The sequence below is a fragment of the Sinocyclocheilus rhinocerous genome, unplaced genomic scaffold (assembly GCF_001515625.1).
Source record: "Sinocyclocheilus rhinocerous isolate Xijiao unplaced genomic scaffold, SAMN03320098_v1.1 scaffold35, whole genome shotgun sequence".
Taxonomy (NCBI): Eukaryota; Metazoa; Chordata; class Actinopteri; order Cypriniformes; family Cyprinidae; genus Sinocyclocheilus; species Sinocyclocheilus rhinocerous.
This window is the reverse complement of record NW_015661991.1, coordinates 947,439-964,905: the sequence shown is the minus strand read 5'-3', so window position 1 is coordinate 964,905 and position 17,467 is coordinate 947,439. Positions and strand designations below refer to the sequence as shown.

Genomic DNA, 17,467 nt, shown 5'->3' with positions numbered 1-17,467 from the left:
TCAGTATGAGATTTTCAGTGGAATTACTAAAGAAAACAGCTTTCTAAACTGGACTACACTGTTCCTTTTTGTGTCACAAAAAGTAGTGAGTTTAAACAACTACCAACTCTTAAAGTAAATTTAGTTTTGGCAAAATAGTTACTATACAGATTTAGTGCATGTTAAAATTCGCTGTGCTGATCAACAGAAAGCTGCTGGGCTTGAAAATGACTACTGAGTGAGACAGGATTTACATAAGCTACAGTGGTTCCCAACCCTGCTCCTGGAGGCACCCCAACACTGCACATTTTGCATGTCTCCTTAATCAAACACACCTGATTCTGGTCATCAGCTCATTAGTAGAGACTCCAAGACCTGGAATTTGTGTGTCTGAGAAAGGAGACATGCAAAATGTGCAGTGTTGGGGTGCCTCCAGGACCAGGGTTGGGAACCACTGAGCTACACTATTGAGAATGGACCTTTTTTCCTGCAAGATTTCTCAGAAATATTGCTATAGAAATATTGTGACCTTTAGACTGAATGTTTATTGTTGAATATTCACCAAAACCTTGAAATGAGTGAAATGTGTCTAAATAAACAGAATAAGCTTCAAACATGCATTTATGAAACATGAGCAAATTCAGCTAAATGAATTTGTGTAACCCCTAAAACCATTATTGCATAATCATAGAATTCCATTTGATATGTAGGAATGTATTGATGAATGATAGTCACAGAAATTTGTTCAGCTTGTGATTTATGAACGAGGCCCAATGCCACAATCACCTTGTCAGGTGACCGCCATGCGTTCACGGATTTCATCAAAATTTGTGTTCCGAAGATGAACAAAGTTCTTACAGGTTTGGAATGACAAGAGGGTGAGTAATTAATGACAGAATTTTCATTTTTTGGGTAAACTAACCCTTTAAGCTAACAAATGTATATATGATTTTTTTTTCTCCAATTACCGCCAAAAACATGAAGGCTTTAATACCAATCAACCACATGGCCAATTGGTGCTTGAACTCTGATGATCGCCAATTGTGGCTATATTTATAACTTATATGTTTATTATATACAACTTTTAGAAATGGTTTTATGAAGCAACACCATATGCAGAACATGATTACAAACACCATAAGCGGTGATTGACAATCACCTGAAAAGTTGTTTTGCTTTGTGTGAGTGTGATATTCCTCTTCTTGTGTGTACCATAAATTCCTGTTTCCATTTATGGTACACAGGAAATAGTGGTGATTTCACAGGGAGTTCATTTTCTAATCATGCTGGCCCAAACCTCTACAGTGAAAAAACTATTTCAGCGACCTTCAATTTTAAACATTTAAGAAAATCTCTTTTAATTGAATGTACATGTTACTTCTTAATACAGAAACCATCTTCTGCATCGATAGGCTTTAAAGGGTTAGTTCACCCAAAAATGAAAATTAGCCCACAAATTACTCACCCTCAAGTCATCCTAGGTGTATATGACTTTCTTCTTTCAGACGAATCCAGTCGGAGTTATATTAAAAATTGTCTTTGATCTTTCAAGCTGTTTAATGCCACTCAGCGGGTGTTGCATGCATCAGTCCAAAAGAAGTGAAATAAAAAACGCACATCCATAAAAAAAAGTGTCTCACACAGCTCCGGGGGGGTGAACAAAGGCCTTCTGTAGCGAATCCATGCTCACCCCCGAGGCATCCTAGGTGTATATGACTTTCTTCTTTCAGACGAATCCAGTCGGAGTTATATAAAAAATTGTCTTTGATTTTTCAAGCTGTTTAATGCCATCAGCGGGTGTTGCATTGCTTCAGTCCAAAAGACATGAAATAAAAATGCGTTTTTGTAAGAAAAATATCCATATTCAAAACGTAATAATCACTTTAGTGTAGCTTGCACTCACTGTTGTACACTGGAAGCAGCTCCGGGCGGATGACGTATGGAGGTCGGCTTTGCGCATGCACCGCTCAGAAGTGAAGCACGCGGAAGCGAAGGGGAGAGATCAAAACAAAACACCGGTCACTTAATAGAAGTACAAAACGAGGATTTGTAAAGAAGACTGTCGGAGGATTTCGATATAAGCCAAGAGGAGACTTCCTTTGCTCCTGTTAACAAACGTTGGTTTTCACGAGACTCACTGGCGCAACGCTGAACTCATACGTCATCCACCCGGAGCTGCTGCTTCCGTGTACAACCGTTGGCGCAAGCTACATTAAAGTGATTATTACATTTTGAATATGGATATTTTTCTTACAAAATCGCATCGATTCGCTACAGAAGGCCTTTGTTCACCCCCCGGAGCCATGTGAGGATCTTTTTTTTATGGATGGGTGCTTTTTATTTAACTTCTTTTGGAGTGATGCATGCAACACCCGCTGAGTGGCATTAAACAGCTTGAAAGATCAAAGACAATTTTTTATATAACTCCGACTGGATTCGTCTGAAAGAAGAATGTAATATACACCTAGGATGACTTGAGGGTGAGTAATTTGTGGGCTAATTTTCATTTTTGGGTGAACTAACCCTTTAATTCTCCAATAGCCTGATTGTTGTCAATCCACTTTAAGAATGATAGGACAGCATTACATTTTTTATTAGATGAACATTTCTACTATCATTAAAATATATAAATTTATGCATTTGGTAGACGAATCTAAAGAATCCAAGTGACTTACATCGCATTTGGGCAGATAATTTATCAGTTCATGCATTCCGTGACTCAAACTCATGAGCTTGGCATTGCTAGTCCATTGATAAAGCTGTTCTAAGACAGAGTGAACACCATTGTAGCAAAAATAGCAAAGAGTGAATAAAGCGATTTGGATGTAAATCGTACATGAACACTCATATCACAATACATTGATATTACAATATATTCCACATATTTGTATATTTTCCATAACCATATTCATCATAAAATAATACTTTTTTTTTAAATCATCTTGCGGAATTAATAAATATACATACTCAATTTCAAACATGAAAGACATACAAAAAAAAAATAAAAATAAAAAAAAATATATATATATACAGCGGGTAAAATAAGTATTGAACACGTCACCATTTTTCTCAGTAAATATATTTTTAAAGGTGCTGTTGACTTGAAATTTTCTCCAGAGGTCGGTAACAACCCACTCACTCCAGATTCCTGTACTTGGTGAAGAGGTTGTAGAGGACCCTCAGTGTGGACTTGAGGTCACAGTTGACAATGTCTGATGAGACACACAAAAGATATGATTATGATCATGTATGTAATGAGGTGACTGTACAGACTGTTCATTTCAATATGAAACATTATCTTCCCTCTCTCAACATACCTGGCATCTCAACTGCTTATGTCAAGTGCTGCTTCTAAAACACATTAACAACTAGATTTCCACTTTCTTTGAAGAAAAATGTGCACTGTCACCCTATCAGAGCAAATGTTTTAGTATTCCAATAGTTGACATTAAATACTTTTAAAAAGTTGAAAGTGTCCTGCAGTGTGACAAGTTACACTTGATCTGGTCACACTTTAGTTTGGGGACCAATTCTCACTATTGACTAACTATTAACTATGACTTTTGCCTCACTGAACTCCTAATTACGGCTTATTACTTAGTTAGTAAGGCCGTGGTTAAGTTTAGGTATGGGATAGGATTAAAGGATGTAAACTATGATCATGCAGAATAAGGCATTCATTAATATGTGCTTTATAAGTACTAATAAACAGTCAATATGTTACTAATATGCATGCTAATAAGCAACTAGTTAATAGTGAGAATTAGTCCTTAAAATAAATTGTTACCCTGAATCTAAAACTATTTAAACAGCACTGTTGTGCAACCAGTTTTTCTTTATTTTAGACACACTAGGCCTACATGGAATAGAAAACCGCAAGACCATTTAAAATAAACCAGTGAGAGCAAAAAGTTTGAAAATTGTGGTAACTAGTTACAAAATATACACTTATACATCTATAGAAATATTAAAATAATATCTTTGTTGATTAAAAAAGTAAACTCTATGGCAGCAGCATGTGTCAACTCATTCGCCAAGCCATTGCTAAGGTGTTCTGAGTGGTTGTTACTAAGGTATTCTAAAGGTGCAGTCACAATAGATATAATTAGGTCCTTTGTCTTATGTCAATACTGTAGTGATGTACGAAGGCCCAAGTAAAAAGAGACCACCCCCATGTCAATATCATGTTCTACTCTCTAACCCTATTAAAATCCTTCACCCTGCAACGAGTAATAATAACGATGCTTGCCTTCGAAATCACCACTAATAATTAACAGCAAAAATGTTATGGTACCAGTGTATTTTGCATTAAACCTCATTTAGTGAGAACCGCCCATGAGGCTTATTCTCAGTTAGATCATGTGCGCCAAATTAACCAGATGTTGTTTAAGCCTTACACAGAGAAACTCTGCTGCAACAAATGAAATGCAATTGTAAATGCAGCATGCATTCGAGACATTCGCCAAGCCTTTTGGGTAAAGCAACTACAGCACATTCACATTCATTTACGTTCAACAGCAACAGGACGGGAGGCAATGAAGAGATCAATTACACTGATACACATGGCAACTCCTCTTAACTACAATAAACTTCAGCAAGACAATGATCCCAAACACACAGCCAAGGAAACTCTCAATTGGTTCCAGAAAAAGAAAATAAAGCTGCTAGAATGGCCCAGCCAATCACCTGACTTGAATCTAAAGATCAGAGTTCATAGAAGAGGCTCACAGAATCTTCAACATTTGAAGACTGTGTGGAAGAATGGGCCAAAATCACACCTGAGCAATGCATGCGACTAGTTTCTCCATAAAGGAGGCGTCTTGAAGCTGTCATTAACAACAAAGGCTTTTGTACGGAGTATTAAATACATTTCAGTAAGTGTGTTCAATACTTTTTCCCTGGGTCATTCAGTTTTATTACACATAACTTAATTTCTGAACTTATTTGTTTTGTTTTATTTGTATGTATGGATTACTTTGGTTGTTACCGACATCTGGCGAAAATTTCATGTCAACAGCACTTTTAGAAACTTATTTACTGGGAAAAATGGTGACGTGTTCAATACTTATTTTCACTTTAGTTTGGGGACCAATTCTCACTATTGACTAACTATTAACTATGACTTTTGCCTCACTGAACTCCTAATTACGGCTTATTACTTAGTTAGTAAGGCCGTGGTTAAGTTTAGGTATGGGATAGGATTAAAGGATGTAAACTATGATCATGCAGAATAAGGCATTCATTAATATGTGCTTTATAAGTACTAATAAACAGTCAATATGTTACTAATATGCATGCTAATAAGCAACTAGTTAATAGTGAGAATTAGTCCTTAAAATAAATTGTTACCCTGAATCTAAAACTATTTAAACAGCACTGTTGTGCAACCAGTTTTTCTTTATTTTAGACACACTAGGCCTACATGGAATAGAAAACCGCAAGACCATTTAAAATAAACCAGTGAGAGCAAAAAGTTTGAAAATTGTGGTAACTAGTTACAAAATATACACTTATACATCTATAGAAATATTAAAATAATATCTTTGTTGATTAAAAAAGTAAACTCTATGGCAGCAGCATGTGTCAACTCATTCGCCAAGCCATTGCTAAGGTGTTCTGAGTGGTTGTTACTAAGGTATTCTAAAGGTGCAGTCACAATAGATATAATTAGGTCCTTTGTCTTATGTCAATACTGTAGTGATGTACGAAGGCCCAAGTAAAAAGAGACCACCCCCATGTCAATATCATGTTCTACTCTCTAACCCTATTAAAATCCTTCACCCTGCAACGAGTAATAATAACGATGCTTGCCTTCGAAATCACCACTAATAATTAACAGCAAAAATGTTATGGTACCAGTGTATTTTGCATTAAACCTCATTTAGTGAGAACCGCCCATGAGGCTTATTCTCAGTTAGATCATGTGCGCCAAATTAACCAGATGTTGTTTAAGCCTTACACAGAGAAACTCTGCTGCAACAAATGAAATGCAATTGTAAATGCAGCATGCATTCGAGACATTCGCCAAGCCTTTTGGGTAAAGCAACTACAGCACATTCACATTCATTTACGTTCAACAGCAACAGGACGGGAGGCAATGAAGAGATCAATTACACTGATACACATGGCAACTCCTCTTAACTACAATAAACTACTGCAATCAGGCAACATGCCATGACTGTTCCTTCGAAATCAAGCACTGTGAAACCTACTACACAAAACACGAGCACACTTGATCTCCAGTCTTAGTAGAGCAAGAAAGTTTACCTTCTGGCCTGGGCTTTGGCTTCTCCATATTGCCATCTTGCATCAGCTCAAAGGAAAATGAAACATTGTGCACCTAATGCATACAATGCAGAACACTGATGAGAAATTAATAACAATTGTAATACAAATAGTGGCGCTAAAATGTAATTTATATAATGTATATCAGTCCATGAACCCCCTAGGAGTCTGTATAGGTCCATGGACAGATAAATAAAACATAGGAGTTTCTTTACAAAATATTTACATTAATGATGTATTAAAGTAAGTATAAAATAAAAAAATATGCATATTAGGGGTCTTACTGTGAACGATTAATCCACCTTAAAAACCTTTTCTGATTTCTGTCCTCCAAAAAGTCCATTTCACCAAAAGTTTCAGAAAGTTCCATTAAAGACATTGTAAAAGTAATCCATGTGAACTGAGTCTTCCGGAGAGACATGATTGCTTTGTGTGATGAACAGATTACATTTAAACTATTATTCACATATAAACATCAATGATCAATACACATACATAGAGAACATAAAATGTGCAAATGTGCTTGAGGTTGGTTTGTGCTTGAGGATGTCACGCAAGCAAGTCTGAACACACATCTGACAAGTTTCAATAAAAATATCTTTCAAATTTGTGTTTGGAAGGTGAATGAAAGTCGTATGGGCTTGGAATGACATGCGGGTGAGTATGATGACAATTTTCATTTTTGGGTGAACTATATTCCAGCCTCACTTTTCACATCCAATTAATAATCGATGAATACAATTCTAGATATCATTTCTGTTTCCCGTGAAAGGTTATCATGTTTAAATTATTAACCACACTTTCACAATAATTTACAGTACCTTATGATCAAAATTTTCAGGGATGAGGAAGAAGTTATAGAGGGGCACAAAGTATCCTTCTAGGAGTCCCATCAGTAAGACCAGGTACACACCATCAGCAAACTACAGGAGATCACAAACACTGACATCTCAGTTTTTAAACATCTCTCACTATACTGATATTCAACTCAACTCGAGTCATGGTCATGTTACCTGAGTTTCCAGCTCTGACACCTCCAGGTTCAACTTGTTTAAGTGCTTGTTCACAAATGTAATAAGAGTCTGATAAAAAGACCAAGAGATCAGAGTCAAAGAGTCAAAGCTCTCCGTTTGTAAAACCTCTTAAGAAATAGAGTGAAATGTGCACTTGCCTTTTTCACCACATTCAGTTTATCTGGCGCATGGTCAAAAAGGGTATCAAAGGCATCTCGCTCTGTGAAATAAAACATGATTTCTTATATGCAAGGCAGCACTAGAGAAGGTATACCAAGTCCAATTTTATTTTTATCACTTTCGCAACGCATGTTAAGATGTACAGTGGCTGCAAAACAGATTTGAACACTAAAGCTAAAATTTGGACACTAAAATACAAAAATGTCCGAAATTATGAGATATTAAACCAAGTGGCACCTGCAAAAAAATGCTGATGTTAAACCTTTTTTCAGATTAATTGCAATTAGTTTAACAAACTGGTCTCAAGGTGACTTTAGTAAATGTATGAAGTCAGTTCTTAGCCAGTCTTAACAGATTAACCACAGGTGTATTAACTAAAAACATGATCCATGATGGTTTGACAACCATAAAGTCTGTCTAATTTGTGTCTCAGTGTTGATAAGTATATCCATTGGTTTATTTAACCAATATTTCTGACCCAGAGCCATTATTTTACAAAATAATCTTTTTCTAATTTTGCTGCTCTGCACAACATATTTTTCCTGTCCACGTTTATTTTGATATATTTTTTCCATATAATTAAATAACTATATATTTAATTTTACTTAAATATTTAATTTATATATTAAATAATGATATGATTATATTATATGGTTATTATGTCATTATTATTATTAAAATATGATTATTATATAATATAATTATTATATGATACTATATTCAATGATTTTGCTATTGTAAAATTGCTCATGCTAATATATATATATATATATATAATATATATAGATAGATAGATAGATAGATAGATAGATAGGTAGGTAGGTAGGTAGATAGGTAGATAGATAGATAGATAGATAGATAGATCTTTATGTATTGGCATTAATTGTGAAAATGTTTTTCAGGCCACTGTAACTGAATTTAAGATGTGCAAATTATATATAATACATACCATATCTTCCAGACAATGCCCTATGGGGAAGGAAAAGAGCATTATTATTTCAATATCAATGTGGGAAACAAAAGAGATCAACGATCTATTTATGTCTGAATGAAAGGGTTTTACAAACAGTCTAAATGGCAAAATAATAACCAAATTCAGAGGGACATATCAAGAGTGCCAGGATGAAAGGCAAACAAAAAGATTAGGGGGGCAGGGAATGCTCCGGTCCCAAGAGCGGGCCGATCAAACAGAACTGGGTTCTAGGATATTGGCCTAGTGGACGCCTGCCCAGCAGCGGCTTGTCTCCACACAGTCAATTCTGCCCCGGCAGAGGCATGTCTCAGCAGCTGCTGCCCGAGTCCACATCAGCAGCCAAGGAGCTGCTCTCTGCCTTATCTCCCAAGCTGATTTGAGCCCGCTGGACCGCTGTTAATCAGCAGCAGCAGTGGAGAGTTGGCAGAGCAAGAGCTCCGGTGCTCAACCTCTAGAACCACTGCAAAGCTGCTCAGAAGCAGGAGGATCCAGCTCACAACCGACACACACACACACACCCCTGTACACCACAGCTCCATGACTGGCCTGTCACTGCATGTTCCAGCCACTGGATCCCTGGTTACTTCATACGTCAACACATAGACCAAACACACAGTATACTATAATATTAAACAATACGATATCTGCTTTATACTCCCGTACTCTGTCAAGCTTATTGTTCCTAATCAGACATTTCCTTCAAAAGGGTCTGTTTTTGTTTTGCAAAAGGTATTAGCATTATAAATGCATTTATGGCATAGACTGACATTAGTGCATTCCCTTGTGAAAAAGAATGTTAACTTTAGCCTACTTTTAAAAAGAGGAAATAATATATTATTATTATTAAGGAAATAATATCGTTTAAAAGAATATACTTAAGTGCAATCTGAATGTAACGTTTTCGTACACCTAATTGCATGTTATTTACATTTAAATGACAATGTATTATGGTTTACATTTATATTAAATGCAATTAGTTGACCTTAGGAGGGTATTTAAAAATAAAGATATAATTAAACATTTGTAATGATAAACTGAATTTATAATTTAGTGCATATATTACTATGTTAACTTTACATCTAATATCAAATAAGACACTACAGCTCAAATTAATAGTGATTTTACTAGTACTTTACATGTGCTTTAGTATGTAAATCAGCACATCACAATAATTGTACTTCTTTCAAGTGCAACAAAAGATTAAAACATAAATAATGATTTAAAATGAACTTTAAAGTAAAACATTTGATTTGACATTATTACAAAGCGCACTTATGGGTGTTAAGAAACATAATCATGAAAGTGTGCACTCTTTAAGTACATTTAAGTGACCTTTTTATTAATATCCTACTATCTGCAAATTTTTTTTATATATTAAAATTTTTTTTTTTAATATATACTTTTAAGGTTTGAAATACACTACAAGAGTTCTGCATCATGAACTAACAATGAAGAGCCTTTTTTTTTTACAGAATTTATTAATCTTGGTTTATACAAATGTACTGTTTATTTATAATTTACATTGTTGGTCATTGTTAGTTCACAATAGTGCATCAACTAATGCTGTCTATTGTCTTAATGTATGCAATCATATTGTAAATGTTTATTCTTTTCTTTGCAATACTGTAATCAATAAAAAAAAAAAAAACATACCCTATGTTGCCTGTAATTTCCTCCTGAATCTGCCGAGACTGAAGTATTCCCTCTCGTTTCTGTTGGGATAGAGAAACATTTTTCTATATAATGTGAAAATGGCAAGAAACAGTTTATAATCTTCTATAATGTTATGTTTATAATCTAATATCAGAAAATTAGCATGATAACGTTTCTGCATTTGTTACTATTATACACAATCAAAATGATATCGGTGTAAATGTAAAATCGTTCTTATGTTAATTGCCACATTGAGACAAATTACATTAGAATGGATTTATGAGCATTTACACAGAAATTCATTCTGCTCAAGTTTCACAATTCAAGCACACTGTGACAAAACCGTTGAATGAAACAATATTGTAACTGAGAAGCATAAAGCAAATGAATAAGCTATAAATTATGAACAGAAAATAAAAGCACCTGAACCACTACAACTTGAATGGACACATGGTCTGGCAGTCTGACAGGGGCCCGGAAATGCTGAGAAAGAGCCACCAGCAGGTGAAGAATGGCCACAATGTTCTTAGCATGAACAGCTGAGAAATACACAAAGGAATAAACAGCAGGAGCAAAAGCTGAAATGCCTTCTGAATGTATACAAATGTTACATATTCTGCATTCAGTCAAAAGAAAGGTCAGCAATGAAACATGCTAAATGTTATTTCCATCATTGATTTTCAACTGGTGGATTGCAACCCAGTTATTATTGGCAGCAAGGAAGAGTATTTATAAATGCAATTTATAACACAAACATAAACAATATCAATAAAACAAAAAATAACTGCACACTTAAGCCACATTCACAAGTGGATCCTGTTGTTAAAGGAATAGTTCACCCAAAAATGAAAATTTGCTGACAATTTTCTCACTCTCAGGCCATCCAAAATGTAGATTTGGAGAAATTTAGCATTACATCACCTGCTCACCAGGTAGTGAATGGGTGCCGTCACTATGAGAATCCAAACAGCTGATAAAAACATCACAATAATCCACAAGTAATCCACACAACTCCAGTCCATTAATTAATGTCTTGTGAAATGAAAAGCTGCATGATTGTGAAATTATTTGTTAAGAACATATTTGTTTAGAACTCTTTGGGACTGTTCTCACTTGTAAACAGCGCTTGATCTGTGCATATTTCTCTCCTAAATTAAGACAAGACTACATTTTCACAGGAGAAAGCAGTATTATAGATCAATGAGGTTTGAAGTTAAAAATGTCTTGATGGATTTATTACAAACATGCACCTTTTTGCTTCACAAGACTTTTGTGATGTTGTATTGTGATGTTTTTATCAGCTGTCAACGGAACCTATTCACTGCAGAAGATCCATTGTGAGCATGTGATTTAATGCTAAATTTCTCCAAATCTGTTCTGAAGAAGACACAAACTCATCTACACCGGATGGCCTGAGGGTGAGTACATTTTCAGTACATTTTCATTTTTGGGTGAGCTAACTCTTAACTTTTATAAAGAATATCTCTTTGGATTTGAGACTTTAGTCTTTGCAACTTTACAGATCTTCTTTATGCACCAAGAGCTTGTAACACTCTAAAGAGAAAGGAAAAAATGAAATCGCATCATATGACCCCTTTAATGAAATTTCAAGCATTTTCTTTAGTATTAAAAAGATTAGCATTAGCATTAAAAAGAAAAAAAAAAAAATTACTGTGGCAAAAGGGAGAGATGGCTGGCAATGAACAGTGATACAGTGTTTAAAATATATAATGCGAATGAAAAACGAGGCCAAAGCTACATACAGTCAACATTCCATTTAATGTTCCTGGAGGAAACTTTGAGAGTGTCATTGATCTTTTCCAGAACCGTCTGCAGCTTCTGTTTCTGAGCGATCTCACACTGAGTCACCTCAGCCACATTCAGCTTCTCTCCCTCCAGGTTCTCTGGGAATACAAACACAATTTAAAATAGCCTACTGGGTCTTACTGGAACAACAATATAGGCTCTTTTCCAGAACAGATTCCTCACCAAAGAGTTTTTGAAGAACCTGCCCATCATAGAGGTCCTCAGCTAGATCTTTAACAATGATTCTCTCTCCCACCAACACGTCATTGATCCAGTCAATGAGCACCTGTCATTAAAGACCAGAGAAGTGGTGATGCTTGGGATCTTTGAAAAATTACTAATTGAAAATGCATGAACAAAACAATTGTACTGAAAAACGACACTTATGAGTTACAAGTTAGCCATCATTGCTTCCTTTTGTTGTTTTATTATTAGATAGTAAAATCTCAACATTCAAATATTGTTTCCTGTTATTCCAAGTATTATATACAGTATATACAATTATAAATATACGTACTGCACTGGAAAAATTTTGGTCGAGGATTTATACTTTCACTTAGAAAGTAATAAGTAAACATTAATAACACAAATAAGTAAATATTATAATAAATTAAAACTGTTCTTATGAATATTCATAAGATGATATAACATATTATATGTTTTTTTTATATAATGCATTATGCATTCATTATAATGCCTCCTTATAATGTATTATAAATATGGGCTTCATAGAAAGTGTTTTTTTTACACTGTGTACTTTGAGTTACTTTTACCTATATTTTATATTTTGGTTGACAGTGATCTTTTCAGTCAGTATTTTACATTATATATTTACAGTTTTTCTCAGTCGCTTTGGTGCATTTCTCACATCACTATTTACATTTGCACAACAGTTAGTTCAACCTCCACAACATTTAGTCATTTGTGCACATCATAGTAGCAGTTTCTCATTCCTTCGAACAAAGTGCAAATGCTTTTGGACATGCATCAGTTTGCAGGTTATCAACTAGGTTTTGCAGTTTGTACTAATTGTTTTGAGAACTGCATTAACTGTTGTGCAAATGTAAATAGTGATGTGAGAAATGCACCAAAGCGACTGAGAAAAACTGTAACCTTAGATCAGGATTTGAACGTGGGTCCCCTTGCATGATAGATGACAACAGTAACGCTAGACTAATACTTCAGAGTTGGAAGTTGAAGCTCTGAGTGAACCTCATAACCAAATTACCAAAACTAGTGAAGAAGATCGTAGAATGAGTTGTATTACAGTCATGTTGGAGCTGATTTACCTTCAACAGCTCTTGGAGTTTGGGATCATTCCTTGAGTTGGGATCAACCATGGAACGGACTTCATTCTCATCTTTTGAGAGAGAAATGGGAAATACAGCAGCTTTTAGTATGACAGAGTCATACTATCATCATATATCATCATGATCATCAGTTGAGTCATTTTACCAAGCATGGTGTCTTCAGGGTCCAGCTCAAAGGGAGTAGGGCTAAGGGGCAGGTTAATCGCATTCATTCCCTCCTCCTGGAGCTCAGACACTATAAAAAGAAGAAATGCATCACTATATCAGTACTACTCTTGATAGATAGATAGATAGATAGATACTGTAGATAGATAGATAGATAGATAGAAGATAAATAGATAGATAGATAGATAGATAGATAGATAGATAGATAGATAGATCGATCGTGTGATGACTTTTTAAGCTGTGCCTCTCATCGCTGGAGGTCAGTTATTCAGTATTGGCCTCAGTGGGGAGAGGGCTACTCAAAGCGTCTCATTTAATGCTATGCATTCATCCCTGAACACGTTCATCTTAACAAAAGAACTACAACTCAGACCTTCAATCAATAAATTGTGCAATATTCATCAAAATAGAGAATGTTCAGAAACCATTTTATCATTGTCAAAGGTGGAGTGTATTTTTATACTAAATAGTTTATATAAAATATTTTTCTTATTATTGTTCTTCTTTGTATTATTATTATTCATATATTATATTATTAAAATATAAGCATTTTAAGTATTGCATAATATGTGCATAATATGCAGACAACTATACTGTACGTAAGTCATTTGCAGTTTTACAAATCCCATGTGAAAAAGAAAGATACTTTATCATAATTTTAAAAAGAGTACTTATAAAAAAATTTTTTTAAAGAATATACTTAGGTGCAAACTCAATGTAATTTATTCAGAAAAGTAATTGTTATTTACCATTAAGTTAACATTTATATTAAATGCATTTAGCTCAACTTTAAAGTTGTTTTATATAAGTACATCATAATTTTATAATAATGTTTATTGTCTTTACAAATATGGAGTGCTGCCAAATATACTAACAAGCATTTATGGTAAACTAAAATATAGCCTACTTTACTGTAATTTCTATTCTATTGTATTTAAATGTATTTCTGTCATGACAACTCTCAGAGAGTTTACCATGGTAATATACATAGCAATATTAATGTGTTTGGTATTGGCGGAATAGATCTGCTATGCTGCTGCTGCTGTGAGCATGTAAGAAATACTGCTGCCGCAAAAACATAACGTATATGAAATAACCCCATATAATCAGCTGTGCAATGCAATTAATGACGTGTTTATATCAAAGTGAGTTATCGGCCTGCGCCATCTAGAGTTTCATGACAGAACTTTGTATTTGTAATTGCATATTTCTAATAATGAAATAATTTCGTATATTTACTTTAAACTGTATGTAATGTCAAATAACATCCTACATTAAATTACTTTATATGTGCTTTAGTATGTTAGTCAACACAAAAATAAGTGTATCAAAATATCAAAATAAATGTACTTTTTTAAAGCATGACAAAAGATTATTAAAACACAATGCTGCTTTAAAGTAAAACTGTTAATTTTACATTAAAAGTGATTAATGTATTACACACATACATTAATCGCATGTATTACACACTTGTATTACACACTTTTTTAATGTATTACACACTTTTTTAAAAGTGTATGTATGCTAAGAAACATATGAAAATGTATTCTCTTTAAGTAAACTTAAGTGACCTTTTATTCAATCAATATATTTTCTGCAAGTACTATCTTTAAAAATACATTTTTGAGATTTAAAGAACACTATAAGTGCACATTCAATACAATTAAGTGCACTTCTTTTTCTCAAGGGATTGTTATTCACTTTAGTGACATGAATATGCTGTCAGTGGGAAATGTGTCATTAGTTGGCAACTCTAGTTGCAACTCTCAAACCTGTTAACAGATTAGTGATAGTTAATGCTTATAGATTAAGCCTCTAAATCTTGCTGTTCCATTGAATCTCTCATTTAATTGGCCCTGTCTGCCATCCTGTGAATCAGTACATGTGGCGTCTCAACCAGCCCTCATGCAGGTGATCTTCTAAACACCCTCTCTGTCTCCATCTGCCCAGTGGCCCCATCAATACTGGCCAATCAGTAAAGCAATGCTGCAGCACATCTCTGTGAGAGGCGGTCCAGAAGAAGAATCGGTACAGATCCCTAGAGATATCGACATCCTGTTTTTAATCAACACTGAATCCTGCCGTAGCTGCTTCTAACATGCTTTAAATACGGTCAGTTGAGGGCAAGGGAAGCAACTTCCCGGCTTCTTAATAAACTTGCAGGTTTAGAACACATCCATGGCAGCTGATTTACAGCTTGTAAATGAACTTTTAACATTTTTCATTTCTCTTGGGGTGCCAGTTTGTACTTCCTGTTGTGGCATGAGGTTCTTTCTCTCTTCTTTTAGTCAGTGAATGTCTAAACCCACAAATAAACACAGCAGCAAACTAAATATGTCTCTTGTCACATGGGACGAAAAAAAAACAAAGCCAAACAATTTCATCACTTCTACACTAGCCTATATGAGTGGCAAAGGATCAGCAGTGACATTCAGAATAAAGAATAAGACCGGATGTCACCCCACTCAGAAACGGATTTTAAAGGGGTCATATGATGCTGCTAAAAAGAACATTATTTTGTGTATTTGGTGTAATGAAATGTGTTTATGCGGTTTAAAGTTAAAAAACACATTATTTTCCACATACTGTACATTATTGTTTCTCCTCTATGCCCCGCCTTTTTGAAACGCGTCGATTTTTACAAAACTAATCGGTCTGAAAAGCGAGGTGTGCTCTGATTGGCCAACTATCCAGTGCGTTGTGATTGGCCGAATACATTTTTTTTTTTTTTTGCACTGAGGAACTGAAGTGCTAATTGAAAGAAAACAAATTGACAAAAAGATTGAATCTAATTTGAGATTTAAGTAAATTTAAAAATTTTAAATTAGGTAAAGGATTTTTAGCACAGCGCAGGGTTAAATCTTTAAATATTTGAATTTCATTACTGATAAAGACAAACTGAATGCATTGAAACTCTGAAATATCATTATATCCAAAAGAAATTATTCTGAATCAAGTTAAATGGTGTTGTTATAACAAAATGATGAAACATTTCTCACAGTATACATAGGGTAGAAAATAGAAAATATAGGAAATAATATTTTCTTATTATTTACCCAAACTCTCACAATGAGTATTTGACAGCCACTTCTCTTCCTTATATGGTCACAGGAGAGACGTGCAGCCTTTTGTAAACACTCACATAGTTGAGTAGCCTATACTGTATATCAACAACAGCGCAACTGTACTTACACTTTACATTGTAATAAAAAATACAAAAGAAAGAAAGATTTTTCTGAGATTAAAAGCACATTTCAAGATGTCATCGCATAACTTACAGTAATTACTATACAGTATGTTACATTTTTTATTTTTCTGTAGCTACGTAATTATTGAGACTGCATTTCTGTATCACGCACTACACTGTAAAAATAAAATGAGACACAAATATACAGTACAAGTGTTCAGAACTATATGGTAGCCTAATCTGACAGATAGATGCCTAAACTTCAATGAGCTTAAGAGATTTGTTTGACATGCATAGAATCAAATATAAGATAGCCTAGTATCAGAGGGAGATCGGCTATCCATGGATTTAAGCTGAATTCACACCTTCTTTTGCCTTTTTCCTTCTTGCTAAAGTTCCTCCAAGTTTTCCAAGAAAAGTCTCATCTTTTTTCCTGGAGGAAGGCGACTTCGGAGTGGGAGATTTTGGTGAGGACGGTGATTTCTGCGGCGAAGAAGCCATTTGATAAGCAACACAATAAATGCGCCTCTTATCTAGACGTGCAGAGCGAATAGCAGATTTAAAGTTGTGGAGACTTCTTGAATTCCACCAAACGGAAGTGGAATTCCAAACATTCGTGTAATGACTCTCTCTTGCTTCCCTTCTGCACGAGCGTTTCCCAGACTAGTCCCGCCCTGACTGACTGAACGCTACTTTCGCTTTATCGTCTTTTCTTATCAGAGTCTGTTTTTCTTTATAATCTCATATCTCCATTATATGGCGTAATATACTGTAAATGTTAAAGTCATAGCAGTTAGTTTTCTTTGATCACAAGCTCACAATATGAAATGGGAACATGGAGTAGACGTTGTTGCACACTAAATTCTATCATTTAAAAAATGTTGATTTATTAAGAGTTTATCAATACCATTCTCTA

The 17,467-nt window shown here is 34.7% G+C and overlaps 1 protein-coding gene across 1 annotated transcript; it reads right to left on the bottom strand.

Annotated features, from left to right (window-relative positions):
- Positions 1-3,114: 3,114 nt before the first annotated feature.
- LOC107727093 (alpha-parvin-like) lies at positions 3,115-17,202 on the bottom strand. Its single transcript, XM_016536856.1, has 13 exons — positions 16,917-17,202; positions 13,345-13,434; positions 13,179-13,249; positions 12,073-12,175; positions 11,847-11,987; positions 10,507-10,622; positions 10,084-10,142; positions 8,407-8,426; positions 7,436-7,497; positions 7,278-7,346; positions 7,086-7,187; positions 6,247-6,319; positions 3,115-3,191 (listed from the first exon to the last, which is right to left on the bottom strand). Exons 1-13 carry the CDS (start codon positions 17,050-17,052, stop codon positions 3,115-3,117), a joined length of 1,119 nt encoding a protein of 372 aa, XP_016392342.1. The 5' UTR covers positions 17,053-17,202.
- Positions 17,203-17,467: the final 265 nt, after the last annotated feature.